Raw genomic sequence first — 18,404 nt, 5'->3', positions numbered from 1 at the left:
ACATGGACATCCCTTACCTTTTGAGGGGGTATGAAGATTAAGGATGGGGTACTGAGTCTCTGCTTTCTCCCTTGAAGGAATAAACTCAATCCCCAGAATTCCCCTGATGGGTGAATTCACAGAAAACACACAGGCGTCACTCTTCTACCTGGGTTGCCTGCGGTAAGGGAAAATGGGGCTTTGTAACTGCGTGCCACCCTATAAATTCCTGTAGTGTGTAATTTTTGTCAGAATAGGTTAATTCATGCCAGTGACACAGATGACTAATTGGACAAGCTGCTATTCAGATAAATTACATGTTCAACACACAAATACTACTCACAATAAGAAACAGAACTCTAAACAGTGTTGAGTATTTCTCACATACTGCTAAGTCGGTACAGCTGTGCTGTGAAACAGCTGCCACGTTCACAGTGTTTTCAAGTCTTGGGGATTTTTACCTTTTTTGAAATCTGAAATATATAGCTTTTTTGATGTGTAAATAATAATTTTTGTCCTCAGAGCAAGAGAATACAAGGAAATATTTGTCAATTATACAGAAGTCAATAAAAGCATGAGTGGCATGAAGATGAAAAGGAAATGACTGTTCAGCTCCAATATAAGACATTTAAGAGAATAGAACATAACTTTCTTACTTGCTGCATTTTCTTTGTCTGAGCTATTACAAGTCTTTCTTTGCCCAAGATATTTCTCACTGAGATAGTAAAGTAAATGGGCAGCACATAATTTCAGAGTTCATCTGAGCAATTCTATCAGGGTACAGTACCCAAACTATGAACTGCCAACTACCTTGAGTGGTATACACCAACCCGTTATTCTCCTTTTTTCGCTCTACAAGCATCTTTTCTCATAATGCTATAGAATTTCTCTTTTGTACAAAGATACATCTCTCCAAATTCACATGGTTCTCAAAGTCTGAAATGAGCTACTTATCTAGAATTATTCTGAAGATACTTATAAATCTGCAGAGCATAACATGTATTTTCTAATATGTAAGAATTATTATAACATTGTCACTGTTGATGTAAGCTTTACCGTTCATATCACCTAACAGATTCTATATTTCAAGCTAAATAACAGAATTTTAATGTTCTGGATCAGGTAGTTATAACAGGAAGGATTATTCCAATTAGGAAATTTCTGTCAAGAAAAAAAACCCCAAACAATAGATGTTGTATTTGATTCAAATGAAGTTGCCGGTGTGCTCACTTGTATAAAACAACAGAGCGCTATTCGCCACTGCAGTTGGAAGAACCCTTTTATATTGAGTGGGAAGATAATCACAGAGTTTAAAAATGAAAAGAGTCTTCTAATATCACATAATGCCAACTAGAGACAAAATGAGAAAATGGTATGACTGACATGTTGTCTCACTGAAAGATAATTGTAGCATGGAACTTTGGCATATGTTAACATTCTGCTGCTGTTAATTAAGCATCAAGGGAAACTACATAGAGCAAAGGAATACTACAAGGAGAGCAAGAAATAAATTTTGTAAGGATTCACAGATTCTGTATCATTAATAATTCATAAATTAACTATGTGTGATATAATTTTAAACATAATTATTGTGGAAAAATTATTAATAACATCTGAGTGCCTTAAGCAATAATAGAAAACATGAAAACTTTTATTAAAAACATTCCTGCTGCGCACCAGCCTGACTTAACAAATATTGTTTCTGGCCCCTGAATTTCAAGTTCTTAAATCCTTCTTCCTTTGTTCCTTCCCTTATTATGTACTGCTTTTGTTTTGTTTTTTACCAACACGAAATCAGAATGGAAGAATTGCTCTGCATGTGTTATTTATCATGGTGCTTTACGTATATCCATATATGTATCTATATAAATAACGCACCGTGACAAATTACACGTGCAGAGCAATATATATGGATCCATATATGTAACACACCATGAAATATAACACATCCATATATGTTATCCTTCTTGGTGACAGTCTGACATTTGCTGAATTGGTTTCAGTTTTGACCTACTTAACTGAGATTTTTTTTCTACAGATTGTTGCTTAACTGGTCATTCCATATCCTACATCCATGAGGCTGGTTACTTTTGTCTAAGTATAAAACCTCCTGTCTATGCTGCATATATCGTGCTTATTTCTGAAAGTCTGTCATAGCCTCTGACGGCCTCTGTTCTGTGAGAGCCAATTTAATCCATTAGTGGTAGAAAACTCCAGAAAAAAAACACAAAACAAAACAAATACATAAAACCAGAACCCTTACTACCATTTCAACGAATTAAACTGTTCTAGAGAGTCTAAAAAATGCCAAAGTCAAACAAAGGCGAGGACATCCTGCAGCCAAGAACAGGGAGAGGGAAGTGAGATCACTGTTTTCCACCAGCATCAAGCTGTTATGTCAGCTGTCCAGGAAACACAAGCTTTAGTATCATCTTGAAAGTCAATCATGCTATTCCCAGTCATTAATGACAATAATAAATAATACTAGATCCAGGTGAGAGCTGTAGGAAACAGGCAAAACAAAAACTGCATCCTGAAATGTATGTGGGTCCTAATACTTGAGCTTAACTCTGTGGCACAAAGAATAAAGAAGACCTAAGAGATGCTAAAGAAGACCTAAAGTTGGTTTCCAACATCTTATTACAAAATCCATTGTTAAGAAGTAACACTGGCAATGCTCTTTTTATTTCCCAAAGTGATTTATATTTTCATTTAAATCCCTCACTGCACTATTCTCCAGTAGGGAAGGAACATATCCTAGTGAGAAGAACACTTAAAGCTCCCTTTGATCCTCAGGGGCTCGTGTTCTGGGTCATCAAGGGAGAACACATCACAAAAATAGAAACTGTCGATAATTGCACAAAAATAGCTTGGTGCGCTTTCACTTACCCGACTACCATGACAAAGGTTGGCATGTTTGGTGGAAAATACTGTGCCATGTATACGTATTATTTTCACACTGACAAAACTTCCAGAACTAGGGCTGCTTGTGAATTATGATTCTTTAATGTACTAATATAAAGAGAGGATCTCTGTGGAAGTCCTGTTGCAAATGCAATTTCCATTTTGCTGGCCCTGGAGGCTTCAGATGAAGTTCACAAGTAGATACACAATCACCTTGCTAGAGAGCAAATAAAGTTCCTGCACCCTTCTGACAGAAGAATCTGAAGAGTTTTGACTCTCCTCTGGGCGTCACAACACCCCTTTCCTCTCCCCCAGGTGCAGTCACAGAGAAAGGAAAGACCCACATGTCAGCACTCCTGAGCTGCAAGGCTTACACAAACTCCTTAAGTGAAGCAGCTGTGTAGGATTTAGGCACTTGGAGGAATGAAAGACTCAGGAAGTGCCAGGCAGGAAGGAAATTTGCCTGGATAGGTTTGAAGGGTTTACTTTGTTTTGTTAATTTAAAAATTTTTCAGAAACACATTCATGTATCATGGGATCCAAACCAAACAACTCCGTGAAGCTTCCACATTATGAAAGTGCATAAACTTATTAAAGGATGTTATTGAGTATTGAACATGCCTAGTTACTAACTTACTCAAAAAACTTTCCTTTAATAACAACATTTTGAGTTTGGTCTTTTTACGGTCAGTCAGTTTCTAATACACATCTGGATGCTGTAGGAAGAACCAGCTGTGATGTTCACAACTGATTTTTTTTCATGTCAACAGGTTTTCAAGGAATAAGTATGCAGAAAATATTAGAGGTTCTATTAGCATTGCTACCAAAGACTCAAAGCTGATGAGAGATACAGAACAGAAGCAGATTTTTCCTGAAATTTAAAAGGTCTGACACACTTGATTACAAACAAAAAGTTTTGACAGAATGTGGAATAATGGAAACAGGGAGGCAATGTTGCCTCTGCCAGTCAAAGCAAGCTACTGAACCCTAGGCTGCCTTGTTCTACAGTAAGACCATTTGTAAATGTTCTTTCCTTCTATGAATTCTTGTGGCTCTCGACTTCATAAAACATTGGAGGAAAACAATCTTATTGACACATAAATTATCACCACACAAACTTAGCTCAGCACCCAGTTTCAAAGGAATTTGGGACTTTTTAGAGGCTCCTGTTCCTTTCACTGGAAGGAAGAATTCTAGTGTTTTGTCTTGAACAGGGTAAAGGATTTCCCGTGACACCAGTGTTGCAACAGCCTTCTTACCTGAAGTGCAAGAGGCTTCCACCTCACGTTCTTCAGAAGGGCAGGAGCAGAAACCAATGTATTCTGAGGGCGTTTTTTCAAGGTTAAAATCACTCCATTTGGGTCTTCCCGCAATGCATTTACTAGGTTCTTTAACTGCCAGCCAACCTAGGAAAAATTCCATAATTGAATTTTGAAAGCTTTCCATTTAACTTTAAATGTGAAGGAAGTCTTCTATTAACTGAAAAGGTCTGTTACAGCCTACTCTTTGCAAACATAAGCAGTTTTTATAAACAGTGTCTCTTATTACTTCTGTTGGGCTGAAATTATATTGCTGAAGCTGGATTTTTTTTTAAGCTACATTTCTCAAGAAAATAAGGCATAAGTGAACACTGTCTCTCTTTTAACAATTTGTGAGATCACTGTACATTTTAAATCAAAAGATGAGGACTAGCAGTCATGATATAATTTTAATCTGGATCCTTGATTGAAACATTCACTGCCGAGGAGGAAGACAGACTATGCTATAAGCAACATATGTAACATATGTGTAGCAGATTTAAGAATCTAACTGAAGATAAATGATCATTTACTGATTTAGCTATACAGCCTCTGCACAGAGCCGAGCAATTCAAGTTCCTATAAATCACAAACATAGCCATAAAAAAACCCATCAGTAGTACTGAAAGGATTTTATAAGCCCATCTCGCAAACAGCTACTTAAAGACATTTCTTAATCTTCTTGATTATTTAAATATGAATTTACCATTAACTGTTTATTCATTAAAACAAAAAAATGTATTTTTATGGGATTATTTTTTAATGTTTACACTATACTATTATCCTGAATGGTTGAAGAGGCTTTAACACTGAATAATAATATAAATGACAGTATATAAAGATGTTTATGATAAAAGTAGTTTCTTACACATTTAAGTGCTGCTGAATTTCTATCCATATTTCCACAGACACACGAGAAAAAAAAAGGGGGTATCAACACAGTCAGATATGTAAATTCAGAACTGAAAGTGAAATTAATAAAAATTCACATTGTTCTAAACCTAAACCAACCTTTCTTCCAAGTTACACCACTGAAATCAGTGGAATTGTACTAGTTTAAATAAGAGAATAAATTTGGCTCCATTCAGCAGTCCTTTTGCCCTTCCTATATGCAACCGATGTATTAGCTTGTTCACTATGAATAAAACAAGAAATTCCTACCACTGGGCACTTCACAGTGAGCTGTCATTAAAGCTGGTTTGCCCAGTTTCCCAAGTAACTCTATTATTGAAGAAGTTTCTTTAATATTACAGTCGCAGAAAACGTATCCTAGGTGATACCCAAATTAGTACTGGCAGATGGAAATATATTGCAATGCTCACAGGATTTGCTAACACTCACTGCTAAAGCTTGTATTTTTTCTCAGTGTAGTTGTGACCTGATGCAGATAACCAGACTTACACCACAAATTTTGAAATTTGTCTCTTCCACTGGCATCCGATCAATGGAATGACTAAAACAGACTCTTAGTTACTCACACTTAACCTTAGCCCTGGGTCCCAAGGGCTAAGCTATCGCCTCCATTTAGTCTCGTCTTATCTTCAGCAAGTATACCAAAGATCTTGCTGAAGTAACTCAGATTACAAGAACAAGCCTACCTAGAAAGGAACTACTGTCTGCAAGTGACAATTAGGTTACTGGTTCACATTCAGCTCTGGGAAACAGCAAGGCATGCATAAGTATTTACAGGGAGGGCTTTGGAGGATTTTCCTAGCCTTACTTATTTGCGTCTTCTCCTATTCACACATGATTTCTAGATTTGTCCCTCAAGGCAAGCGAACAGGTACCAGATAGACTCTCCACTTACCCTTTTAAATATTGCATCCTTTTTAAGACATTACTTAAGTGAGTCAGGTTTTAATTTGAACAGTGATGGTTACTTCCTACCCACAGTTCTGCTAAACAAAGCAGCATGGATCCAATCCTGCACAGAATATTTTTTTCAACAGCCAATTTCTTTCACATAAAAGCTGAGCCCCCAGCACCTGTATGAGACTCTTCCCTCCATTTTCTATTTCAAACATGGCAGATTTTTACAGTAGCAATAAATCACTATAGTAAAGACCTGTCATAAGTGTTACAAATACCACAAGTCTTAAGCCCTAGCGTCAAGCAGAGCTGTACTGAAAAGGAATTAGAATGCTGTGTTCGTACAGCAGTTCTCCAGGCACAACTGTACCGAGGCCAAACTACAGCAGCCTTAAAGTGAGCTGTTAAGAATAAAAAGCTTTGGGAACACAAAAGCAGTAACTGTACAAGTATATGCAAGAATTAAGTGCCGTTATGTTTGCTTTGCTTTTTGACTGTGTTTGACCTTTCAGAATTCACTGTAACACTTTAATCGTCATTGCTCTTCTGACCAAAATGTGTATTCCCGCTGCTATTAAAGAAAGAAAAAAAGATTTTAGGCGTTCAGAATCAGAGCGGTTTACACGTCACCTACTATATCAGGTATGGCTTATAATTGCTTCTTCCTGGAGCGTGATTACACATGAAGGTGGAGGGAAAATAATAAAGGCGGCCTTGAAGAGATTTCAGTTCAAATCTTCTTACAAGGGCTGAAGAGAAGTTAAGATATAAACCGTAAGGTTCTACTCTGAATCCACAGTGGGCCGGAAGCTGGGATCCCAGGTGTGAACATTTGGCTTGGAAAGAACTGCAGTATGTGTTGTAATTCTAAAAAGGATTTTAATAGCTTTTTAAAGTTCTATTCTATTTTTTAATGTTGCTGTTCTATTGAAAACATTCTAAAAATGCACTGGCCACAGGAAACCAGCAAATGGTGGGAATTATAAACAGGCCACAGCCAAGCAAGTGCAAATGTGTCAACTTGTGTTCCAGACAAACTCTTCTAGTTTGCACTTTGTTTATGAAATGACAGGGACGCTATATATATATATATATCTATATGTATTTACTCAATTATAAAATTAAAAATGAACTATTTTTAATTTTTATAGATTGATGTAATTCTGAGAATACTGATGGAGTTCCGTGAGCTCCTTTTAGAAAAGAATGATAAATAATTAAGTTAATGATAAATTATTCCAGTGAGAACCTTAATGCCAAAACCATTAGATACCAAGATCTATTAGAGAACAGTCTGCAGTCATTACTACTAGGCTATGATAAAATGCTCTCAGGAATTTGGACATGTTATTATAAATTGTATTACTAAAAATATCTTTGAAAAATAGAAGTCATTACACTGGATCAAAAATCTTAGTTGAAATCCAGTCCTTGAGACAGATTTTGACATTTATTCTTAAAGAATCCATCCTTAACAGCAATCACTACCTTCTTGCCATGGTAAGATGTATTTAGCAAAAGGGTATTTTGCTCCTTTAAGATTTTTAGCGTATACATTCAGTTAATCAGATTCTACAATATGGGTTAAGATACTAAAAAGAATAATTTGGGACATGGTTTAGGAGGCATGGTGGTGTTGGTTGGACAGTTGGAACTGACCTTAGAGGTGCCTTCCAACCTTAACGATTCTATGACTTCTATTTCACTGAGTTATGAAAGTTAATTTTAAAATTAGGCTAATGAAAGAAAAAAAAAATACTAGTGTGATACTTCTTTATTTTCCTGAATAAAGGAAATTGGAGCAATTAGGATACCCATTGCATTCAAATCAACATATTCTGAAGGACATTATTATGTCATCTTTGCATAGCACAGTAAAGCTCTAGCCATGGTCACGATCTAGTCACAGTTCTCTGCTAAACATATTGGCATATTGAAATACAGTGCACTATTTTTCATCTCTTTATAAGCTGGGCCTAAAAAACCTAGAATGTGGAACATCACTTGCCTGCAGGTGTCTGTCTTCATAACTCAAAGGACAAACAAAATACAGTCAGCTACCAGCAACGAGAATTGCTACCACAGATACACATAGAGTCTGTAAAATTATTAGAATCACCAAAGCTTTGATACTTATTGGCTTTAAAAGATTCATGGCTTAATTTTAGCCAAAAATTGTGATTTTTAAAATTTAGATGCTAAGTATGGAAGAAACCTAGAAGAATGCAAAGCAAGTCAATGAAGATGTTAAGGGGCAGGTGGAAGTTTAAGATTTTGGTGGTTTACACTTAGGATCACTCTAATCAATAAATTTTATTGGTTTTTACATCCTCAGTGAGGAAAGAAGGGCTCCAGGGAAAAAATTGTATACTACTCTCTATGTTAAAGGATTTTTTTAGTTTCCTCATAGGAAGTACAAGCCAGATAATTAGCGGAAACTGCAAAAGTATAGAAAGTTTAAAAATAATAGTTCCAAAAATATTAATCCCTATGATACTAATTCCTGTATCATAAAAGTATAATGATTTAAATATCCACAATGTTGTAGTAATTTTTTATACCTAAACCTGATAATTTTGTAGCTGGGATTGCATAAACAGATACGTTCAGAAAAACATAACTCACTTTCATTAACCTACAGTAAACTAGGTTTTCTTTCTAGTTCTCCAATATCTTCTTTAGAGTCTCCCTATATTGACTTTTACTTAGTTCCTTCTCATTAAGATCTAGATTTGCATGAATGGGATTTGGAATGCATACTACCAGCAATAGGGATTTTGGCATTTTTATAAATCCAAACTCTGTTCATGCTGCACAAGCACCTTTTCTCCTCTTTTAAAATAAAGGCTACCCAGCCAGTGATGACTCACTGATGATCTGTATGAAAAACAAACATAAATAATTCTTAATGTTATAGACACACACACACAAAAAAGATGGAAGAAAACACAAACCAGTGCATTTGTGGATGACTGCACAGGCATTAAATGCAGGATATGGTCGCCTATTAAAAGGAACTGAAAAAACAGCTGGACTGTTGAACATGATGGTGCTTATCAGAAGATTCCAGTAGTCAAAACCGCCACCACAGTTATCTACCGCCATGACAATTTCTTCAAAACACATCACACATATTTGTTGTGGTCCAAATTTAGGAGACACAGCTCAGGTAGCAGAACTAGGAATGCATAGTGGATAGAATATATATATATTCCTTTCTCTGATTTTCCTGAAAAATCTGGGGATAAAGCAGAAAGGTGGTTCCTCAGTTCCTTCACTGCCTTATCAAACCCTAAACGTCTCTCAGGACTCTGAAGAATCAAAAAGTTCTAAGAAATACAAAAACGCAGAGTGCACCTCACAGAGGGAAGGTAGGTTACACTCTAATTTGTCTGTGAGACTTCTGCGGATTCTACTCAGTGTATCACATGCCAGCTTTAATGTTACCTAGGATGGAGAGAGACAGAGCATTAACCAAACAGGAATTTGAGAACTACCTTGGTAGGCATTTGGATCTGGAAAGCTCTTGTACAGAACATTTTCTAAGTATTTAGAGCATATTATCTTGCACACCACCTGAAAACAAGTAGTTCTACATTGACTGCAGTAACCCTTACATGAACCAGTACAGATGTTTCCCCTCAAGGCTCTTCAAATACATAAGCAAAGCCATCTGGATACTTACTTGAACCTCAAGATGATGACCTCCCTTCATATTTGCATTAAAAAAAATAAAAAGACAGCTTGTGTAAACTCAACTTTTTCTTAAGGGAACCGACAACCATCCTTTCGTATTTTAAGTCTATAATTCACTTCGCCTTATTAGGGAATTAATCAAGGGAATTGGTTTGATTAACGTGGAAATCAGAAATTATTATTAGACAAAGATGTGCTGGAAGATCATAAGACTACTTTCTGTCACTGAATGGGAAGCTCGTCATTAACACCTGTAGCTGATTCACTCTTATTAATACCCTAACTGTTACTAACAATAATTGGTGATGGAAAAACAACTGTTCTCCCATTATCTTACACAGTTATTTTCATTAACTAATGGAGAAATAGAGCAATATTCCAAGAAGATGCAAGATCTTCTACTGGGGGGCATGCATTACTAAGCCTTTTTGAAAGGCAGAATCCTGAGGATAAGTAACATGTGGCAATTTGTTTGGAAACAGAATGACATCTTCTGGGAGAAGCTGTAATTCTCATGACATCTTTTGTCTTTCCTTTTCCTACTTGTATTTCACAGCACAAAGTGTGCTGAAACACAGATAGTGTTATCTGGCACTACATTTACAGGTTTATCTCCATCTAAAATGAGCTCTCATTAAGACTCAAATTTACAATTCAGAAACATACACCTAGGATATTAATTCAATAAATATCTTAAGACCAATAAATCAGTGCTAAAATTACTTCATTGTGTTGGGGCTCTTGTCGTACTTAATTTAAAGTATGTAATTTGTCAATGAACAGTATTAAAGGGCATTAGGCTGCTGACCGTGTGCTTAGAACCACAGAATCATCTGCGTTGGAAGGAACCTTTAAAGGCCATCTAGTCCAACCCTCCTGCCATGAACAGGGACATCTCCAACTAGACCAGGTTGCTCAGAGCCCCGTCCAACCTGACCTTGCATGTTTCCAGGGATGGGGGTTCTGCCACCTCTCTGGGCAACCTGGCCAGTGCTTCACCACTCTCATTGTAAAAAATTTCTTCCCTACAACTAGTCTAAATCTACCAGCCTTTAGTTTAAAAACATCACCCCTTGCTGTATTGCAACAGGCCCTGCTAAGAAGTCTGTCCCCATCTTTCATATAGACCCCCTTTAAGTATTGCAAGCATAGCATCCATAATTCCAAAGAATAACCTTATCATGTATGAAAATGCAACTAAATTAGTTAAAACCAAGAGCTATTTAGAGGTAACATAATAAATACATTACACAACAAAGCAAAGGCGTTAGAACTCAAAGAGCCCTTCTAGGCTACTACATCCATTTGTTTACTCTTCTGCATAGCTGCAGGCAACTACAATGTAATCATTTTCATCAGTTCTTCAATGACCATCCTAGGCAGAACACTTAAATTCCACCACAGATTTACTTACAGATGCTTGTATGCATGCTTGCTCTTGCACAACATTGGTTTTGACCTTAAAGAGTTCTTTCTCTTTCTGGCCTTTATAGGCTCTGTCTGTTAAGAAAGAAGAATTCTGTCTCAGACCTAGCTGGCTGGGTTAACCAAATTGAAGTCCTTAAAAAAATTATTTTCATATGAGACAGATGATATATTTTCTTTTTTACCCATTACATTTTTTTAATGTTCATATGCAACTTCACACCTTTGATGACTGTAAATGACCCGAACATCACACAGTATTTCAGACAAGATATTACCAATGTCAGGACAATGGCATTAAAACTATATTTCTCCTAGAAACATGTTTCTTGATTAATTCCAAATTAATCTTTGCCATTTTCAGTCACATCGCCTCTACAGCACTCAGTTGATTTGGGATTAATTACTACATTCTGACTTCTGGAGTCTTGCCAGTTGCTCTCGAGTAAGATCTAGCTTTCAACAGGAATTACTAAAAGCATTATTATTGCTCTCTGTCCTATTAAATAACCTTCAAATTCTAATCCTCAAAAAAAAACCCAAAACCAAAAAAAAACCCCACAGTTTTCTGAAAAGTCAGTTTTCTCCTGTTTATCGAACACTTTTCTATACAGAAGTAGATTAAGTATTTACAGATGGTCAGGCAGCTGGATCAATACTCGTTTGGATCTGCAATATTTCTGTTGTCTGAAAAATTATCAAAGGTAGAACATTGACATAATTTAATTTTCATAAGTTCATGCTGCATTTCACATAACATGCCATTTTCCTTCATGTCTTTAGTTATCCTTTCCTCTCTAAATCACATACAAGGTCTTGCGAAGTACTGACTGCTAAGTTTTGCCTGCTTACATTTCCCCAGCATACGATGTTACCCTAAAGCAGACAATTCATTAAAAAATCCTTGCTTAGGGACTTGCAATTGAAAGTTTCATTCTCTTCAGTAAACTGAGATGTAGATTATTTAGCATTAAATTATCCAACTTTGCTTCAATCCCAAATATGTATACACCTATATACTTGTTATGGCTGGTTTACTTCTTTGGTCTATGTCTGATACTACCCTTGTTATGTGAAATTGAAAGAAACAAGTGTTTCTTGGCTAGTGACTATCTTAGCTCTACTCTTACCCTATTTTCACTGCATGACAGTCCCAATTCTCTGACAGAAGAACTGCGTCCCATATATAAACTTAAATTTAAAAAACCAGAGAATATGACATTTACTATTTCAACTGAGCAGCAGAAAGTGTACTATCCATGGAACCTAAGGTAATTATTAATTTTGCAAATAAACAGATGTACAGTGGCATATTTAGCACATCTGTATAATTTTATAAAAGAGGAAGTAAAAATCTACAAGGCACTGGCCAAACTGGTGCCTGTTGTTATTGCAGGGAAAAAAGAAAGGGTTAGTGTGGCAGTAATTTAGAATATATAACTTATAAGTTTCTTATGCTGTTTTATTAAAATATAATAAGCAAGAAGGACAAGCAGAAAAGCAAATAAGGAAATTGGATGATTAAATGATCTTAACAGCCAGTGGTGAATTGCCTGATTTAATTAATTTCTTGCCTAAAGTACTATTATTTTTTCTTTGATCTTTATAATTGTATTACAGAGTGTTCCTTGGTTAGACCAGATCCCACATAGTAAGTCTTTTATTTCTAACTCTTTCAATTGTTGCATTATATAATTTGTAAGCTGCTTTCCTTTGATACTTTCAGAACTCTTTTTTTTTAAAAAAAACCTCTCAACTACATAAAAAAGTTATTTGAAAAGTAAAGTAAAACAAGGGGTCTTGTTTTGTTATCATTTTTTATGTATTTGTTAATATAACGGCTTTCAAGGGGAAAAATGAGTATGAGTATACTACCTCCTAGCTATCTGATATTTCTTACTTAATAAAGATAATGCTTTACATAAAATGAGTGTATTGATTGTAGATAATAAGAATAATTTTTAAAACATACAACCAAAATATTCTAGTCACATCAATCACAAAATGCTAAACTCCACACATCCAGCAATTCAATGGGACTGACACTGTCATCATACCTAATCCCCTGCTGTAGTTATACAACCCCAGAGAAGTGCCTCCAGGATTAGAAATGCTGTTATCTGTGCTGACTCCACTCGAATGCAGGGACAATACAACTATTTCCATGTCTACATCTTCTTAAACCTGTGTAAGAGCTTACTCCTCTCTCAGTTTCAAAACAGATAATGATTCTTCTCTTAAAATGGACTTCCTATGGAAAGAGTGAAACTCAAATTGAAATGTCAGGTTTGGTTTTAAAAGGGGGAAAAAATCAAATCAAAGAGTCCTCTTAGTTTCATTTTTGCTTACGTATGAATGAAAAATAAACACAAGCCTTTTAAAGAGAGTAAAGAGCTAGTTGGTGATGGCTACATTAAGGTAGTGTTGTTTGTACTGTTTTAGCACAGGAATACTGCCCTACCCATGAATGAATGTTTTCATTGTACAGCTCTGTAACTCAGTGTTAAATATGCAAAGTATCACAGTTGGGAATTTAAAGAGGCTGCTGAGGAGGGTCATGCATTACGATGACAAAGTGGAAGTGCTCAAATTATCTAGCTTACAAAAAAACAGTGAAGAGAAAATTTGATTGCATCCTGAAAATACCTGAATGAGCAACCTGCTTTCTGATCTAATAGATAAAAACATATCCAGATCAAAGGACTGGAAGCTTGTGCTAGACAAACTTAGAACACAAATAAAATTATTTTTTTTCCCCCAGCAATAAAAATAATTAACTACCGGAACAATTTATTACAGGTTGTGGGAACACCAACGAATGTTTTAAAACTCAAATGATCTTACTAAATGAGTGAATATGAATTTATCTAGTAAATACATTGGCCTAGTTCAGTCAACACGAGATTAAATGATGCCAGAGTCAGTTACAGGATTGGAATCTATCACGGGAGATCCACACTTTCTCTAATCAGGAAAGTATTTTCACCCGTGGCAATACAAAGTGGCTATATCTAATCATCTGCAGACCAAATTATTTCAAAACACATTGGTTGAACAGGATTTATATTTGACAGACTACCAAAATGCTACAGAAGCATCAATCTTCAGAAAATGTCTTTGTTAGGAAAACAAAAAAATCTGTGGGATGCAGGATCTCTGAGGCATACAAATATCTGAAGAAAGTATACTTCTGCATCTTTACATTGTGTATGTGTTTTATGAAAGCATGGAGCCTCCCTTACCAATGAACAGGTAAAAGTAGGAATAAGAAATAACACTAAGACCTATATTTTTATTGCTAGGCTTTTCATGCTTTAAGTAGAGTCTCTATGGAAAAATAACATGAGACTAGACTAGGCATATGTTCAGACTGCTTTGTATTTTTCTTTTATGATTTTACTTCTACTACCAGTTGCTTTTGTTAAGCTGTGGAGTCAAAGGCTTGTGTGAGGAAGTGTTGGGTTCCAGCGAGGACTCTGTGCAGGCACAAATCCATGCTCCTCTACTTGGTGAGCAACAGTTTACAGCTTTGGAAAACCTGTAAGACCACCACAGATAAGCGAGCCTTTCTTTTGTAAGGTTACTCAATTGCCCCCTCTGCCCCTCATTAATTTCAAATGGGTTACACCTCATTTTATGAGCTGGTCTTGCTAGTATTAAAATATTGATTACGTGGAAATTTAATGAGCTGTTTTCTTTGGATTATTCTAGTCCATGAATGGAAAGAATGGTAATTACAAGCATGATATTGATCATCACAACTTGTGATAGCTGTGCTCCTTCTTCACCAAGTTAAATGCAGTTTGCAGTAATATGTGCCAGAAGTGACTGGACTTAAATGGCACACCTGAAGATCAAAGGGGTACTTAAAACATTAAAACTTCCAATCCACGAGGTGAGGGGGTTGGACGTGCATCTCTGAAACATGTAAACACTCAGTATTACTGCCTGATTTCCCAAAGTCACAGTGAAGACAGAATGAGGTTTTCCCAGCCATTTCAAAGGAAGAATAAATTTCCAGAAGAAACAGCTTGCCATTTGTCTCTTTTCTTAGCTTGTTACAAGCTTCAGAATGAATAATTAATAGTGGGGTTTTTTAGAAAAAGGTATTTTATGGCACTTGACTCAGCTGTTGGTACTGTGCCCTTAGCTGGAAAGGGCTTACAAGTTTCAAACATCTTGGGCCTGTTGTAATAACACACATGGAAAGAATTGCTATCCAGAAAACCAGTTCTAGAGCTGTTGAATAAGGGGATTTCAGCCATGGGAGTGAAGATTAAATCAGGTCTGTCACTTGAAGAGTATGTCTGATGGAGAAAGCCAGTCTAATGTGTATTTTGACTTGTAACTATGACAACTCAAAGAACCTCTCCAATACAGATAAGAGCTGTGTGTTGCATTAACATTTAAAGTGTAAATGAATAAGTTATACTTCTTTTCGAGAGAAAATATTTGCTCTCTAATCATAAGATTTTAATAGTCAGACTTTCATATTTCCACCTCACAAAAATGACAAAGAGATTTCTTAATTTTGCTGCTGCTGTGGTGTTTGTAGACAGGGTTCAGCAAGACAAAGTTAAATGGCTAAATTATAAGCACTTTAGGAAGTTATCATCATTGTCACAATGCTGCCCCATGCCTAATAAGTAATAAATACAAGTGTTCCTTTCACCTGCAGTTCCAGCAACACAGCTTCCATTCTTCTGAAACATAGTTTTAGTTTTTTAAAAGTGACAGTCCTTGTGACTTAAGATAATGCTGGGACAAAATATGACTGCATTTTTTTCAGTAATCATCAACACTGGAACTAATATCAGTTAGAAGGCAGCAGCCTGTGTCATCACAAAACAGGAAGAAAAATATAATCTATCAACCTTGGTTGAGGCTCTGATAGGCTTTTAGATAGGCACTCTGATAGGCTTTCAGAGCTCAATGACAAATAATTTAATCTAAAAAAATATTATTAATTCTTCAGTGAAATCACATGTATTTTAAGGGAGGATACAATTCTATGAATGATGCAGAAACATATTATTCCTGCATTTCTACATAAAATGAAATGTAGTTTTATATGTACACACTTATACAATAGAACATGCAGCTGTGAAAGAAGCGCAATGGTAGGCTTGTTTAAAAGTACGCAAATCGTGCTACAATACCTTAAGCTCAGCATACACTTGTGCATACACATACATATGTGATTTTAAACAAATTATGTTTCACTAACTTTATAAAACTGCTCATCTGTTTAAAAATAAATCTGCATGCAAGAATGCACAAAAGCAAAATCTGTTTTCTATCAACACTTAAATCATCTTTACGCTTTTCACCCCAACAGATTCAGAATATATGGCCATTACAACACTTCTGCATTTTTAATCTGAATCCCGTATTTAACAGAATGCAAAATCCTGTTGAAGAGAAAAAGTTAAACTTGCCATAACGAGAAGTCTAAGAACTTCAGTGAAATATTCTGGGATCCCCTTACAGAAAGAGATCGATGTTGAACAGCAGCTGTGGAAAATGTAAATTTGACTTAATCCCCCTGGGCTGATTACTGACTCAACTTGTGACTTTTCTTATTAAGCATAAGCTGTAGCTTATCATATCTTAAAATACATAAATAATAATCTAGGTTAGCAAAGTTACCTTCCAGAAAGAATTATTACCTTTATAGCCGTGGGAATAGGCAAAGTCTGCAGAGCAGAATTTCCAAAATACTTACCACGGTTTGATGGTTGACCTGGATCACCTCGTCACCAGCATGGATTTTCTTACACTGGTCAGCAGGAGACTAAGGACAAAAGATGATAAATATCTTACATGAAGGGTGCAGAGGGAGAAGGGAAGAGCAGGAATTAAAGCAATGGTTGTTGAAGGAGACAAGAAAGCTATGCCCAATGAAGTATTTTGTATCAAATAACAATAATTGGTCATATTTATAAAAACTGTGTTTATAAGGAACTATGTTTTTTCCTGGTTATAGCTGGCAATTTGACAAAATAATCTAGAATCCCCTTCCACTGGTGATGAACAGCCTTTGTGACTGGTTGAACTATTCTAGCTTCTTTACCTCTCTGTGGGGCGTATGAGCAATCACAATCTTGCTGGGAATACACCGAGTGAAATTACATCACATATCTGTAAAGTCAACAAATACTGAGCTTATTGCATGTTCAGGGACCAGACTGCATCAACTGTGCCTGTAACAGAAAAGACAGCATCTTCTAATCACATTAAAATGGATTCAAACCCATTGAAAAGCTATTTGAACATGGTCCGCTGCTATTTAGCAAACCATTTTTAAATGCCTCAGTGAAACCAGATCTTAAAGTTGTAAGACAAATCTGTAAGGTGTGCAGGAGATCAGCAGTCATACTCAGGAGTGGAGAACTGGGAATTCATGGCGACTTACTTGCATTGTGCACTAGCTTACAAGAGTGTTCTACTGACACAGAGTACACCAATTGAAATTCAAGAGAAAATAATCAGGAAAGAATTAAAGAGCTGAGACATCACCTTGAGAAGTAAATCACAGTGGAAGTTAGCTATTAAGGAAGTAGACCAGCCAGGAGACTTGGACAAGGTTGAATGCTTACTCTACTTGTTAGAAACTGAGTCAGAGATAGGACAGATTGTCCCATCTCAAACAATGCAGAAATGTTTAAAGCAAAATACTCTTCAAGTAACAGCTCAAGTTCCCTGTCCAAGCAAGCAGACTGCTAAGAAAGGCAGAAAAAGAGCCACTTGCAGCTACAGAGAGTGGTCTAGCTCTAATACTGTTGAAGAAGTTCCTCACAGAAAAGGAGTTATGGTTTGGGCTGAACTACTGGAAAGCGGCTCTTTTGAGAAGGGCCTGGGAGTGCTGGTGGACAAGCAGCTGACCACGAGCCGACAATGTGCCCTTGTGGCCAAGAAGGCCAACAGTATCCTGGGATGCATTAAAAGGAGTGTGGCCAGCAGATTGAGAGAGGTTATCCTCCCCCTCTACTCTGCCCTAGTAAGACCACATCTGGAGTCCTGTGTCCAGTTTTGGGTCCCCCAGTTTAAGAAGGATGTGGAACTCCTTGAGCAAGTCCAGCAGAGAGCTATGAAGATGATCAGGGGACTGGAGCATCTCCCATATGAGGAAAGGCTGAGAGACCTGGGTTTGTTCAGCCTGGAAAAGAGAAGACTGAGGGGGGATCTCATCAATACCTATAAATATTTGAAGGGTGGGTGTCAGGACGATGGGACTAGGCTCTTTTCATTAGTGCCCAACAACAGGACAAGGGGCAACGGGCACAAGTTGGA

At 36.6% G+C, this 18,404-nt stretch overlaps 1 protein-coding gene across 4 annotated transcripts in view; it reads right to left on the bottom strand.

Annotated features, from left to right (window-relative positions):
• LOC104049411 (connector enhancer of kinase suppressor of ras 2) overlaps positions 1-18,404 on the bottom strand; it is a 211,052-nt gene that overhangs the window by 66,575 nt on the left and 126,073 nt on the right. For 2 of the 4 annotated variants that reach the window (XM_064462860.1, XM_064462859.1), the window contains exons 8-9: positions 16,837-16,905; positions 4,143-4,289 (exon numbers count right to left, since the gene is read on the bottom strand). In XM_064462860.1, the coding sequence (XP_064318930.1) occupies positions 4,143-4,289; positions 16,837-16,905 (216 nt within the window). The remainder of the gene's footprint in view (positions 1-4,142; positions 4,290-16,836; positions 16,906-18,404) is intronic. The other 2 variants (XM_064462862.1, XM_064462861.1) reach the window with 1 other exon arrangement.

This window comes from Phalacrocorax carbo, chromosome 11 (assembly GCF_963921805.1).
Source record: "Phalacrocorax carbo chromosome 11, bPhaCar2.1, whole genome shotgun sequence".
In the NCBI taxonomy this organism is placed as follows: domain Eukaryota; kingdom Metazoa; phylum Chordata; class Aves; order Suliformes; family Phalacrocoracidae; genus Phalacrocorax; species Phalacrocorax carbo.
The sequence above is the reverse complement of the archived record's forward strand: the minus strand, read 5'-3'. Positions and strand labels throughout refer to the sequence as shown.